This window comes from Atta colombica, unplaced genomic scaffold, assembly GCF_001594045.1.
Source record: "Atta colombica isolate Treedump-2 unplaced genomic scaffold, Acol1.0 scaffold1, whole genome shotgun sequence".
NCBI classification, from domain to species: domain Eukaryota; kingdom Metazoa; phylum Arthropoda; class Insecta; order Hymenoptera; family Formicidae; genus Atta; species Atta colombica.
The window spans coordinates 1,855,622-1,870,118 of record NW_017259183.1 but is presented as its reverse complement, the minus strand read 5'-3'; the positions used below and the strand labels follow the sequence as shown (position 1 = coordinate 1,870,118).

Here is a 14,497-nt window from a genome sequence, read left to right as displayed (position 1 = left end):
ATGTGTGTGTGTGTGTGTGTGTGTGTGTGTGTGTGTGTGTGTGTGTGTGTGTGTTATATATATATATATATATGGAATGTCGCAGCATCACTCAACAAAAACTGATTAGCTGCGCAATATTTCTCTTATTTAATTTTTATCTCTATGTAAATCCTGTTGAATAACTCCGATTTCTCATTCACGCCTTCCAAGAAACATTTTTTTTAATTTCCCAGAAATTCTAATGAATATACAAATATTATGTCAAATCTGTAACGTCATGTCAATGCTCAAAATCTGAAAATTCACTAAAAAGAGCGTCTTCACTAAAAGGAGCTGAAAGATTTAAGTAATAATTAGTACATTTGTGATAATTCTGCGATGAAAGCTACTTCTCGAACACTCCTCGTAACTCGATGCATTCAGCACGGCCCAATAGGACTCATGTCAGCGCCTTCGATGGCTCGGCTCAAAAAGTAGGTAATTCGAAAAATCTCATGTTACAAATGTATGTCTCAATCTTCTAACTTGAAAAATATATCTACATATTTGCAATTTTATCTAGAAAATACTTATGATACTACCTGCATTCCTTCGTCATGATTGAATGCAGAAAATAGATAGATAAGAAGAAATTGATATTTATTTCATAAAATCAAGCTTTTTATTTTTTTAATAGAGAATTTATTAAGAAAATGGATTGAATTTAGTTTGATGCGTCTCATCTATTTTTATTCTCAATATTTTATCATTATACTGTATTTCTTATATAAAAAAATGTCATTATTTTTTTTTTAATAAATTATTATTACAGTATCCAATATTATACATATATTCCTTAGAAATTTATTTTAATTTTTAATAGATTTAATAGATTTAATAAATATCTAATTGTTTGAATAGTACTAAAACATTTATTTATGGAAAATAAATATTTGCTAAATAAAATATAATAATAAATAAATCAAATTAATGATTTTTATATCAAATAAATATGTTTACATGTAAATATTCAACTGATACTATTCAAACAAATATTTATTAAAATTTAGTACATTTTTCTCACTGCATATAGGCCTAGGTTCTTTTTGGCTTTCTTTCTGAAGAGAAAAGAAAGAAAGATGAACTGCAAAAGTCCAGCCAAAAAGAACAGACCTTATGTCTTAATTATGATATGATTTGATTTTTATAATATTAAGTTATTTAATTTTATTAAAAGGAAAAATGTAAAATAAATATTAAATATATCTAAAGAAATCTCTAAAAAGAATCGAAACGTAAATAAAAAAAAATAGAAACTACATCAAAAAATGTTTAAAGAAATTTTTGAATTTCAAAGCCGTAATAGTTTAAAACTACTTTAATCAAATTTTTTTTATTATCCATTTTCTGCAATCAATAATCGGATAAGATCGGTAAAATAATACTATTATGAGTGAAGGATTTATAACGCGCTTTACTAACATATGTGTGATTATACGATATAAAGGTTTTTTTTTTCAGGATTGTAAATGTTAGAAGCCAGCCGAAGACTGAAATCTTACGTTATCATCTTCTCGAGCCGGTCTATCGATTTGCAGCTACCATGAACGAACTGTCCTGAAAACAACGGGACGTGCGCTCCAATTCCAGTGCAATATCGTTACGAGATCTATTATCGGTAAGTTTTCAAATACGAAGTAAACTATCAGTACGTAATCTCAACTCTACGCCATGAGGACGTTCACTCCCCGCGTATTACTGCGCTTACACTCGACGTTCACCCTCAGACGCCAATCTCCGAGCGGAAGATCCACCACTCGTACACGACATTACGGATGAAACGATGCCGATAGAGAGATAGAGACGTCGGATAAAAACTTCGTGGGAAATTTCGAGCGTAAAGCTTTGAGAACAACGACACTGTTAAAAGGGAGCTCGTGTTCAAAAATCGTGACTATCCCCATGTTATGTATCCCCGCAATATTATTTATAGAATAAATACATAAAACTTTATAGAGAGAGTCTTTTTCGCGAAATACGATGGCGTTCATTTACTAGCGCGAACAGTAACACCACCGTCAATGTCTCTCCCTCGCCCACCCTGTTACCTTGACGTTCTCCTAAAGGAAAGACACTATTATTAAATTCTTATTTGTTCCTAACTGTTCCATGATTCTCATTCGATATCGATCGTCATTCCTCTGATAATTCGAAGATGGCCTTTCGTTTCAACACTTTTTCTTCGTTTCAACACTTCTCGAAGCACCATCTGAAGAGTTAACTTCATGTTCCATCATCTTTCAGTCATTTCTTCAACTTGAACTGGTTTGTTCCGATACTCCTCGAAGCATTTCCACGCTAGACCTAACTATTCCCCCATCGTCTCTCGTCGTTAATTTTGCAGTAACGAGACAATTTTTGCCTATTATTAAATTCTTCATCTTTTTTTCATATAGTTTCTTTAATCTCGGAACTAAAGAACTTTCATTAATATTTCCTTAAAGTTCCATTTTACTATATTATTTCTTCAACATTTCTTCTTCGATAAAGCTGCAATACAATTTGTCACTTAATACTCTTTCAAAATTGTATACTAGAACTAGTGGCTAACTTGTGTATGTATATGTTCCCTCATAGCTCCCTTGTTACTTCATCATTCTGCCAGTTTGGAGCTACAAAGCGACTAATTTCTTTAACACTCCTTCAAATGTAGGCTTTAATACAGTTATCTATCTGTTCACCATTTTATCATCCCTACAGTTTTCTGTCATCTTAATACTGCTATCAAATGTATAATGATGAGATAATCGATTATCTATCCCTTCATCTTTTTACGTTTCTTCATAATCGATTAGCTATCTCTCCATCTTTTTACGTTTCTTCATTCTTGCTTTGACAGTCTAGAATTTTTTTAACTTATCTCTCTTTTTTGTTAATACAACCTACCATTCCTGTTTTTCTTTCTTCATTGTATGATATTCTTCTTCTATAATTTCTTCATTATTTCTTCAGTATTTTGGAACAAATAAATAATTTTTCATTTCTTCATCTTAAACACTATGATTCTTAGATAATTATTTCTTGTTTTCCGTTATATTCCATCTTCATTTCTCATTTCTCTATAAGCTTCCAAATAGACTTATCACCTTGCAACACTTTGAAATAAAATTAAAATTATTCAAAATTATTCTCTTCTTGTCTCATCATTTTGTCTGTTTATTTTTTCATGTTCCTCCAAAAATTTGAAGGCACAAACCGATGTTTCTTCGATATTCCTTTGCAATACTGGAATCGTTAGATAATCATTATGCTCGCCATTCCATTATCTGCGAAGCCTTGTAATAAAAAGATGACACATCACATTGTCATTGGCGCAATCACATAATTTGTTAGTGAGAACATAGAAATTCCGGAAACCAAGCAACTGTCAATATTTGTCATGTTCTAGCACATTCTTTTTCTTCACATGTAGAATAGTTCTTTCACGCGCACTGATCGCGAATTTATCACTTATATCACGTAACGGTATCACATCGTCATTCCAAGGAAGTGTTCTAGTGCGAGAACTTGAGGAACACCTGTTCCAGGGTAGTTTGACTAAAGCTGTATTCTTCAATGTCCAATTCGAGCTTGGCTGCAAGCAAAAATTTTCAAGAAGTTACGAAAATTTCCTTCACAATCAATTTACAATATAAGGCTAAAATTTTCCTAAATCGCGCACGCGGAAACTTTAAAATTCTAATTTCAAGTCTTTCCTTCCTCCCCTCTCTTCTCTCTCTCTCTCTCTCTCTCTCTCTCTCTCTCTCTCTCTCTCTCTCTCTCTCTCTCTCTCAAAGAATCTCTAGATAAACTTTAGTTTCATTTCTTAAACTTTTATTTATTTTATGCTAATGATAAAATTCCAAGTTTAAAATTTTGCAAATTAAAAATTGTGTAATTGCTATTAAGACGCGATATATTCGAAATTGCTACAATTAAAAAAAATTATATTCAAAATATCCAAATTAAAACGTTCCATACTTAAAAATTAATAAAATTATATATTTTTTTCTAATTTCCTTATCTTTTAGTTTTAATGTTCTTTAATATTATGCTTGCATAAAAAAATATCCTTAGATTTTTGTCTTCTTTGGATCTATGACAAGCCGATTATTATTAAATTCGAAGAAAATTCTTCAAACTCTTTAAATCGTCTTCTCACCTTTTTCTAATTGTGTAAAGCACTCAGCCAGCGAGGTCACGGCATGTTGAGGCACGGCAAAAACTAGCCGGTCAGCGAAGCTCTCCTCCAGAGTGGCGTCGGAGAAGAGGCCAGCGACAAATTCCTTCAAGCTGGCAATCCTGTCGCCGGAGGGTGTCGTCGGTGTACAATCGCCGCCTAGTAGCTTCATCTCTAGAGTATAGCCAGCGCCATAGAGATTTTTTAGATGCTGAGTCGAGCCGATGCATCTTAGCTCACCCTTCACCATTATGCCGACTCTTGAACACAGTGCGTCTGCTTCTTCCATGGAATGGGTAGTCAGTATAACTCCCCTGCCTCCCTATTAATCAAAAAGATTTTTAGAAAAAAAATTTCTATATATATATATATTTTTTTATTTCTATAAATATAAATTTATAATTATACTTCTTTTTTATCTAGTTGATAGGAATTTAAAAAAATATATATTATTTGAAAAATCTGTTGAGGGAAAAATAGTTTCAAATTGTAATTTACAGCCTTACCTGGAAACTAGCGAGAATCGTATCCCATAGGAATCTCTTTGATCTGGGATCCATACCCGTGCTTGGTTCATCCATAAGAATCACCTTGGGTCCACTAACCATTGCCATCGCAAAGCTAAGTTTTCTTTTAGTTCCACCAGAACATTCTTGGCTCTGTTTGTCAGCATGTTCGTGAATCTGCAGACCGGTTAAATACTGATCCACGATTCTGCAATACATAATAATTACAAAACAATATTGCATCAATTATACTGGAAATGTTAGTATCAACAGACATGATAGTGTCTCGCGCCAAATGGATATTTTTTTGTCTTTTTTTAAAAAAGTAAATTTGTTATGTTAACTTATACATCAGAAAACTAGGTTGCCATATGAAAAAAGAACTTAATTATAATGCTACAGTAATTTTTGACGCTGCAGTAGAACTGTAATTTTTAAGTATCAAATAGACTTCTTTAAATTCTATTATAATTTAATTGTTTATATGTTTATATGTTATAATTCTATAATAATTAATTGTTTATATAAGTTAATTGTTTATATAAGTTAACTATTATATTCCTAAAAAATTAATTATATTTTATTAGATGAATATTGAAAGAATCGCACCTGTCGACTTCGCTCCATGGAACACCGCGAATCGCGGCATAGCATTCCAGATGCTCTCTTACAGTAATATTCTTCCATTGAGCGTCGTGCTGGGGACAATAACCCATCTGCCGAAAAGCTTCTGTCATGTGGGTGTTAATGTTATGACCGCTAATCTGCACCCTGCCCTTCGTCGGTGCCTCCTCGGCGATGATGATCTTCATTGCCGTGGTCTTGCCGGCACCGTTATGACCTAATAGTCCCAGAACCTCGCCTGGTTCTACTGCTAACGAGAGATTTCGCACAGCAATCTTCCGCTCATCCTCACGCTTTGGACAGCAGGATGATCCTGACTCTTTTTGTCGATATTCCTTTCGCAGATTCTATCATGTGTTTTATGACATGTGAGATAGAACTTTGCATTCCAGTAAAAAAAATTAATTTGAATATTTGCGTTATAAAAATTGCTTTAAGTTAAAACAAACTGCGTTTGTGTAATTAATTTTGTTATAAATATTTTGTTATTAAAAGGATCCCAAAGTCTTTTTTTTTTTTTACCAATTAAATACAATAATTTTCGTAGAATGATATCGTATATTATCACAGACGAGATACTATTAATTAAGACCGACATCCTTACGGATGTCGTAGTAGACGTATTTATGCATTTATAACTCAATAATATTCGATTTTTCTTTAAAATTGCGATTTCAGTGTTATCGTCAAAGTTTGATTATCAACAGAGATGATAACTGCAAAGAAAAAATGTTTCTACAATATATAGGATGTTATAGCTTTACAAGTATGCATATTTATTTATGGAACATTTATGTAATAAAAAAATCATGAATTTAATAATGTATGAGCCAAATATTGTTAATAATAGCAAATTTATATCAATTGTCAGTGTCCTTCAATTATCTCCGAATCCTTGAAGCTCTTTTTATACCATCAAAAATTTGCCCAGGGTCTTTAATATCTTTAGTATTTCGTCGGTGGCATCAGTTTGCTTTTTACTGCATCGAAAATGTCGAAATTTGAGGCAAATAAGTGTCATTTGCGCGAAGTGTTAATCTTTTGTTTCAAATGGAAGAAAACTGAAGCTGAAGCTTTATGGTAATAGTGCTCCTTTCGATAAAACAGGCAGAGATTAGTTTCGACGCTTTAAAAGTGATTTTGATGTGGAGGATAAAGAGTATTCTGGCCAAGAATATTCGAAGATGAAGAATTGTAGGCATTGTGGATGAAGACCCATGTCAAACGCAAAAACAACTTGCAGAAGCATTAAATTGTGCTCAATCTATATCTTATTTCCAATCATTTGAAAGTTTTGGGAAAAGTCTACAAGGAAGGAAAATGAGAAATCCTGTATGAACTGAAGCCAAGAGACATTGAAAGATGAAAAAACCATCTGCGAAATTCTGCTTGCTAAGCAACAAAGAAAGAGGTTTTTACATCGTATCATCACTGGGGATGAAAAATGGATTTACTTTGGCAACTCTAAATGTCGAAAAATCATTTGCGACCCCGGCCAGTCTTTAACATCGATGCCAAAGCGGAATATCTTTGGAAAGAAGGCAATGGCATTTGGAGAGATCAGAAGGGTGTAATGAACTGTTAAAATCTGGTCAAACAGAGGATCTGGTCACAGAGGATCTCTACCGAGAACAAATTATCCGTTTGAGCTGAATTACACGAAATTACACGAAAAATCAGAATATGAAATAAAACAGCATAAAATAATTTTGCTTCATAACAACTCGACACCTCATGTCACAAAACTTATCAAAGAAATGTTAGAAGCACTTTGCTGGGAAGTGCTATCCCATGCGACTTATTCACCAGACTGTGCCCCTTTCGACTACCACTTGTTTCGGTGGCACGTGGCATTTGTTGAGGAATGCTTCAATTCTTATGAAAACATCGAAGAATAATGGATCTCTGACTAGATAGTCTTCAAAGATGAAACATTCTTTTGCCGCGAAATTCGCTTGCTCCCGAAAGATGGGAAAAAGTCATCGCTAACGATGAACAATATTTTGAAATACTTTTTCATTTTGTTTCTAAATAAAATATATATATTTGCAAAAAAATAAACGGAACTTTCCGATTGACCTAATATATTACTTTTACAGATTTGGGAATTCTTTTCCAGAATACCGAAACAAACTAAAGTGCATTTTAAAATTAAAAATTGATGTTTTCGCGGAGCATTAATAAAATTTATTTATAAATTAGGTAGTGCTGCTATAATATCTCTCTTTCATGAAACTTTTAAAATGGTTACTTCTTTGATGCTATTTTTCTCAAAATTGTCATATGTTAGTCAAATTTTGTCAACGAATTCGTGTTCAGCAAGCAAAGATACATCGGAAATGATTATTCACATTCGTATTGCAAAATAATTTGGACAGTCTAATGTCCTCAATTGTCCATACTTGATCTACTTACTTGGAGCAATACTAGAGGCGGTTCTTGACCGAGGGCCGGTGAAACAACAAAATTAAAAACCTTTTGTCGCTCATTCTTCACATCCGTATCTTCGTGTTCGCCAATATCCGAATTTTCCATAATTTCCTCACGAATGGAATTGCCATCACGCTGTAAAAAAAAGACCTCATCTTATTACAAAAATACATTTCAGAGATATGTTTAATATGCTTTTAATAAATTTAATTAAAAATTTGCTATTCACTTATAACTGACTTCACTTAAATATATATTTTAAATTATATAAAAAAATTGTTTATCTACAATATTTATTTATTAAATAGGCAAAAAATGATACTATTTAGAAACAAAAATGTACTTGTACATATATATATGTCGTGCAAGACACTATTGAGTTTTTTCAATAACATAAATCATTTTTAGATTATAATTAAATGAAGAAATTTACAAATAAATTAAGAAAAGAAAGAAAATTATTTATAAAAAAATTAATGAATTAAAAAAACAAAGAAAACCAAAGAATTCGACATTTTTCTCCCTATAAGATCAAATGATTTGAATCATAACAAGATATAAATATGAATATAAAACAATGCTATGTAACTTTAAAATATATGTACGTATATAAAGAAAAAATAGGTACGAGTAGTAATAAAAATTTTAAGTGATAATGTTGAATTTGTGCTAACCAGAAAGTAGTGTTTAAACACATCGCTGACATTGCCGCCGCTTTTGTTGATGTCCAGTATGAGTAGTACTATAAACCAAACCGGACATTGTAGCAGCGCACCAAAAGCCAGCAATATAATCTCCATAGTAAGGTAATCAGACATGGCGAGATAGTGACAGGCAGCATTGATGGAGCACATCAAATGAACGCGGTCCACGTAGTACACCGCCGCATACGGCACGTACATGCTGTTCAATAAGGAAAAGGCCACGTGCAACGCGAACGAAGCTGTTCCACCTTGAGCAACAAATACGTAACAGGTAATTTTGATGGCATCAATTTCGATAAATTATATTAGAAAAAAAACAGCTTATAAAGCTTATAATTTCAGAGATAAGAGAAAAAAGTATATAAATAGTTCGGCAAATCGACAAGGCTGCAAGTTAGGATTTAACATTCAAAATCAAAGCTTATAGCTAAAGCTTACAGGTTTCAACAATAAAAGAAAAAAATATAAATAGTTTTATTCCATAACTAACATTGCAAATGAGATTAGACTTCAAAATAAAAAAGCTTGAAGAAGATGGCTTTCTATTATCATTTCACTGAAAAAAAATGATGAGATGATTTCAGTATATTGGTTTTACTATTTACCGAGTCCTTGCATATCAAGAATCATAACAAGGATGAATGGTAGCAATCCGAAGAAGGTCGCGATGTTCGGCAACATACTTTGCGCGGAATCCACTTTATCGAAGATGTAACTGAGACATGTAGAGAAGACGATAGACGATGGGCAGTAGAGCATGATAAGAATGCCAAGAGTGATGATGGCCGGTATTTCCCGTAGTGAAGGCACATCGAAGAGGAATATAATGCCGAGGATGCACAGGCAGATGAAAATCATCAGGCCGACTAGCACAATGAAGTAGCTAAAAAAGTACGTGGAGAACGACAGGCCATTCACGCGAAGCTGATTCTTCGCTTTGATCTGAAAAATATTTTTATATTGTATACAAAATTTCTGAAAAAAAAACATCACATTTAATTTTAACTTTATGTTTACTAAATCTAGAAACAAATGTACATATAATATATAATAGAAGTAAAATCTAAAATATCCACTTTGCTTAAAATTACTTAAAAGAAACTTTGAAGTTTGTTTAATTTTAAATAAAGGAGACTTTTAACATCAACAGATTTTTTTGTTTTAGCTTAATAAATATTATTAAGATATATGTTTAATGCTAAATATTATAATCCGTATAATGAGGTATAAGATTTAAGAGCAAAGCCCTTACTTCGCGATCGTTAACCATATCCACTGCTAAAGTAATCGGCAATATTATGAAAACCATGCCGAGAAAAATAGCACAGCTGGCTGCGCCAATATTGAACTGTTGGGGTTGCGACGTTTGCTGGAAAGGATGTGTATGAACTTCGATCGGCGTAGCTTCGTTCTTACCCGAGATCAATCTAGATAAAAATTTATAATTCGTAAAAATATTATTCAATTTGAGGCGCATACTTATCATCTAACTAAACTACAATCTCTTTTGTTTGTTTAAATTAAAAATGTTCCAAGAAATTAATTTATAGTTTCTACTATCCTACAATGTTAATTTCTTTATGACTTCATATTTTTAAAAATATTTTATAAAGAGGGTACCACTTGACACTACAAAGTATTTGCTTTAAAGTATTTGAACAAATTGAAAGAAAAAATTTTATGAATTGATCAATCAAAAAATGCTTCGAAGCATTAGTAGCATCAAATGGATTGTGGACAAAATGTAATATACCATATATTGAGCATCTTTTATTTTAAGGAATTTAAATCTTAAATATTTCATCTAAATATCTTAAATATTTCCTCTTTATTTTTTCCACATGATAGACTCACCTATAATAAGCGTTCGAAAGAATGTTTATCAATATCGGAAGAGAATGTTGCATCGTATCGTTGTATGTGACGGTCAGGTTGAGTCGCGGTAGATTATAATCATTAATGTTGAAGGCGGCTATATGTGGCGCGATATTCATTAAATTCGCGAAATTACCATCATATTCTTCAATGAGCTTCGTATCTTGAGTTATACTGTCTATCAACTTGGTAATGTCGTGGTCAGTATTATTTAAGTAGAGGATCTTGGTTTCGTTGTATGTATCTAAAAAATGGAAAGTATACTATAATGAATTTGATTTTTCAAAAATAGTAACTATTTTATATTAAAACAATATTAAAAATATCATATAATTCGTGTTCTATAAATTAAATTTTTTATTCACAACTTCATGAATCTGATTAATTCGTAGCAATCTTTAATTAAAATATAATATATAGGAACATTGTTCTTTATAGAACTGATTTGCAATTAATATACCATTTCAAAATTAACAAAAATTAATTGAATGTAAATAAAAAAGAAACTAAACTATTTTGCATAATTTTAATCACTTACGGCTATCGAGTTTTAGCGACTCCATCTTGACATCGACCGTTCGGATGCTGTTCAAATAGAGACCAAGCGCTACCAGAGCTAATGGCGTAACGATTGTGAAGTATAGCAGTTGGAGGTTCCTGAAGAGTCTGAGTACTCTTATACGTAACATGGCATAGAGTATTTGAAAGAAGTTAGGCCGAATCTTGATGGCATCTAGGCCGAGGCCAAGTACAGGTGGATTTCGATCATTATGGATGCCGTCCGGCAAATCGTTGGCTATAATTAATAAAATAATTCCATAATATCACTAACTAATGATTAAACAACATATACATATAGATATTTAATATTAATTAATGACTTATAGATAATTAACAAAAGAGTTTATTTATTTTAGGAAAAAACGAGAGAAGAAATGATTCACGTACCCTTCCCTTGACCGTCGCCCTGTACGATTACTCCCTCGTTCTGTAAGCTCTGGTATGACGTGCTCTTGGACTGCAATGAAAGTGATCGGCTGAGCGCGCGATTACGCACCATCTTCTTCGACAGATTGTCCATTGTGCACTCAGTCTCTTCGTCCTTTTCCAGATGCAAAAATACCTCTTCCAGAGTAGTCATCGACACACCATAACTGCTGATGCCAAGCCTACTCGAACGAGTCTTGATCTCATGCTCGATGGCGGAGAAAAGGGGTGCAAAATTTTCCACAGAGTTGTGAGGTAGAATAAAGCTCAGTTCCCGACCGTGACGTCTTGCCTTCTCCGCTTTACTCACATGTGATGTTACTAACCGGCTGATAGCATGTTCTCTGGCATTACCCTCCAGGACTAATCTGCAAAATAATACAAAATATAATATTCATTAAATGTTCGAAATTATTTTATTTTTGATGAAAAACTGTATATACTTTGCAATTCCTTATTCTTATTGATATAAGCTCTGATAAAATACAACACTGAATTTTTGTACTATCTCATGCTTTACTATAGAAAAAAAAAAAATCAAATAATTTCTACGTCATTTGTTAAAATACATATAATTGTAAAACAAGAAAATTCCTTTTTTGTAAGTTTTTCTTTAAATAAAAATTCTTAATTTAAAATTCAAAATTTAAGAATTTTTATTTTATAAAATTTTAATGAGTTTCCTGTCAATGTAATGCAAGAATAAATACTATAATAGTAGCATTCATACGTTAAATGGTATCCAATGCCGAATTTGTTCTTTAAAAACAGAGAACTGCCACAACATCTGAGCCTTCCCTTGCTGATTACTGCCTTCCTGTCGGCGAGAATATCCGCCTCGTCCATAAAGTGAGTTGTCAATAGAATCACTTTTCCGTGTCGTCTCGACTGGAGAAGGGACCACAACTGTCTTCTCGAATAAGGATCTACCCCCGCGGTAGGCTCGTCAAGGATAATAATTTTGGGATCGCCGATGATCGCGATTCCCACAGATAGTTTTCTCTTCTGTCCACCACTTAGATATCGTGCGAAAGTGTCCGCTTTCTCGACCAGATCAATGTCTTTCAGGGTTTTCTTCACCTGAAGATCAAATATGTCAATCTTTATCGATTTTTACTCTATTTTAAATAAATAAAAATATCGAGCTTCATTATTAATACAAACTATTATACAAAGTAATATATAAATCAGTATAATATAAATATAGAATAGAATACACGCGTATAAATAATTTTACTCTTTAAGTACCTCATGTCGTATCATCGAGCGTGGAATGCCACGAACCGCGGCGAAGAACTCCAGGTGCTCGCGCGGCGTCAGTAGATCGAAAAGAATATCATGTTGTGGACAGACTCCGGTCATGCTGCGTATTGCTCGCATGTCGTTAGAATCACGCACATCATAACCGAATATTAGAGCGGTGCCAGATGTAGGTGCGGTCAAGCCTGTAAGGATGTTGAAGAGTGTGGTCTTGCCGGCGCCGTTATGACCGAGGATGGCAGTGATTTGACCTTCGTAAATAGTCAGATTGATGCCATTCACCGCCTTAATCTCCGGTTGTCTGCACTTGTGGAATGATTTGTAGAGATCAGCTATCCTGATCGCTTCGCGGCCCTTCATCTCGCGCACCACCGGTTCCACGTCGCGATTCGCCTCCTCGCCCGGAATAAATGAATTTGATTCACCGTTTGACGATGGCACCTGTAAATATTTCTATGAAAACGACAATTGACACTCCTATAATTCATCAACAAATAATATCTTTATTATATGTATATACTTTTACTCATTAACCGTTGCAGTTAATAAAATTATTATTATTATCATTTTTATTATTAAAAAAGAAAAACTAACACACAAAACTTTTAATAATAATTTTAAATGATTTTTATACGTTTTTATAAAATCCGAACTTTTATGTTACTTCAAAATATTTCAATTAGTCCAATGTACAATAGAAAGTCCATTTCAGTAATTTAAAAATATATAGTTATCTAATATGTGTGTGTGTGTGTGTGTGTGTGTGTGTGTGTGTGTGTGTGTGTGTGTGTGTGGGTGTGCGTTTTTTGTGTGTGTGTGTGTGTGTGTGTGTGTGTGTGTGTGTGTGTGTGTGTGTGTGTGTAATATATTTCAATGAAAGATTTATAATTTTATTTATATTTTTTGTTATATACACTTAAGAACTCACCCTTTGAACCTTTTTTTGACACCAAAATCCAGGTAAAAAGCAAAACCAAGGTGGCCTCTTTGTTCCATGCTCACCTAGAAATTGATTTTTACATTAAATTTTATTTAGGTTTATCATATATGATCATTTACCATATACATATGTGTATATATTATATACATATATATTACAATATATAAGATAATTATAACGCATCATGACGTAAATAAATTATTGCTAAGAATTACTTAAATATAAAGGTGCTTTTTCATGACGCTCATTTTTAGCGTCAAAATAGGTAATCGAAATCATCGTTTGATCAATTCATCAATTTTTATCACTATTCCAACGCTAAAAATGAGAGTCGAGCATCAATTGAAAAGGCATCTTAAGAGTATTTTCGTACTTAACTTAAAACAAAATTTGAATTTTTCTAAGCAATTTTTTGCGATAAAAAAGAAACATACTTGGAATTACGGAGTCGAGATAATAGGCCAGATAGCCGTACAAAAAGATATCCAAAGTCATCATGATGAGACTGCCACCGAAAGGTATTCCTGGGCCGGACCAGAGATTGTCGAAATTTACTCCTTCACCTTGCAGATCCAATACCAGAGACTGGACAACACAGTGCCAAGCTTTTTAAAATACATGATCCAGCACAAACACCGAATGTAATTGCCATATAATATAAATGTAACATGTATTTACATATATGTTACATAGCAATTATATATTTATATACATTTGAGGTACTGTATAAGAAATCCACATTGTCAATTATGAAATATCTGCAAGTCTCTCCTTATTTAATCATTTATTAGTAAGCAATAAATGTTTCAAAACGTTTCTTGTTTACTGAGTAAGTAAAATATTTCATTAATAGTTTATTACAAAAAAAATTGTTTAATTGTTTCCAAAAAATAATAAAAATTACATTTTTTAATAATCTTTTTAATCTTTTTTTTTAAAGAAAATTAAATGAACTATCATTATTATTGCGAATTGTCTCAAAATTTAATAT

The 14,497-nt window shown here is 32.6% G+C and overlaps 1 protein-coding gene across 1 annotated transcript in view; it reads right to left on the bottom strand.

Annotated features, from left to right (window-relative positions):
- Positions 1-1,435: 1,435 nt before the first annotated feature.
- The window catches only part of LOC108694936 (ABC transporter A family member 1-like), a 27,986-nt gene continuing 14,924 nt past the window's right edge, over positions 1,436-14,497 (bottom strand). The window contains exons 10-24 of the mRNA XM_018204631.1: positions 13,941-14,091; positions 13,495-13,568; positions 12,555-13,007; positions 12,037-12,386; positions 11,268-11,674; positions 10,858-11,115; positions 10,299-10,563; positions 9,697-9,871; positions 9,050-9,386; positions 8,415-8,692; positions 7,726-7,875; positions 5,296-5,657; positions 4,687-4,894; positions 4,163-4,502; positions 1,436-3,595 (exon numbers count right to left, since the gene is read on the bottom strand). Of these exons, the coding sequence (XP_018060120.1) occupies positions 3,516-3,595; positions 4,163-4,502; positions 4,687-4,894; positions 5,296-5,657; positions 7,726-7,875; positions 8,415-8,692; positions 9,050-9,386; positions 9,697-9,871; positions 10,299-10,563; positions 10,858-11,115; positions 11,268-11,674; positions 12,037-12,386; positions 12,555-13,007; positions 13,495-13,568; positions 13,941-14,091 (3,888 nt within the window). The 3' untranslated portion in view covers positions 1,436-3,515. The remainder of the gene's footprint in view (positions 3,596-4,162; positions 4,503-4,686; positions 4,895-5,295; positions 5,658-7,725; positions 7,876-8,414; positions 8,693-9,049; positions 9,387-9,696; positions 9,872-10,298; positions 10,564-10,857; positions 11,116-11,267; positions 11,675-12,036; positions 12,387-12,554; positions 13,008-13,494; positions 13,569-13,940; positions 14,092-14,497) is intronic.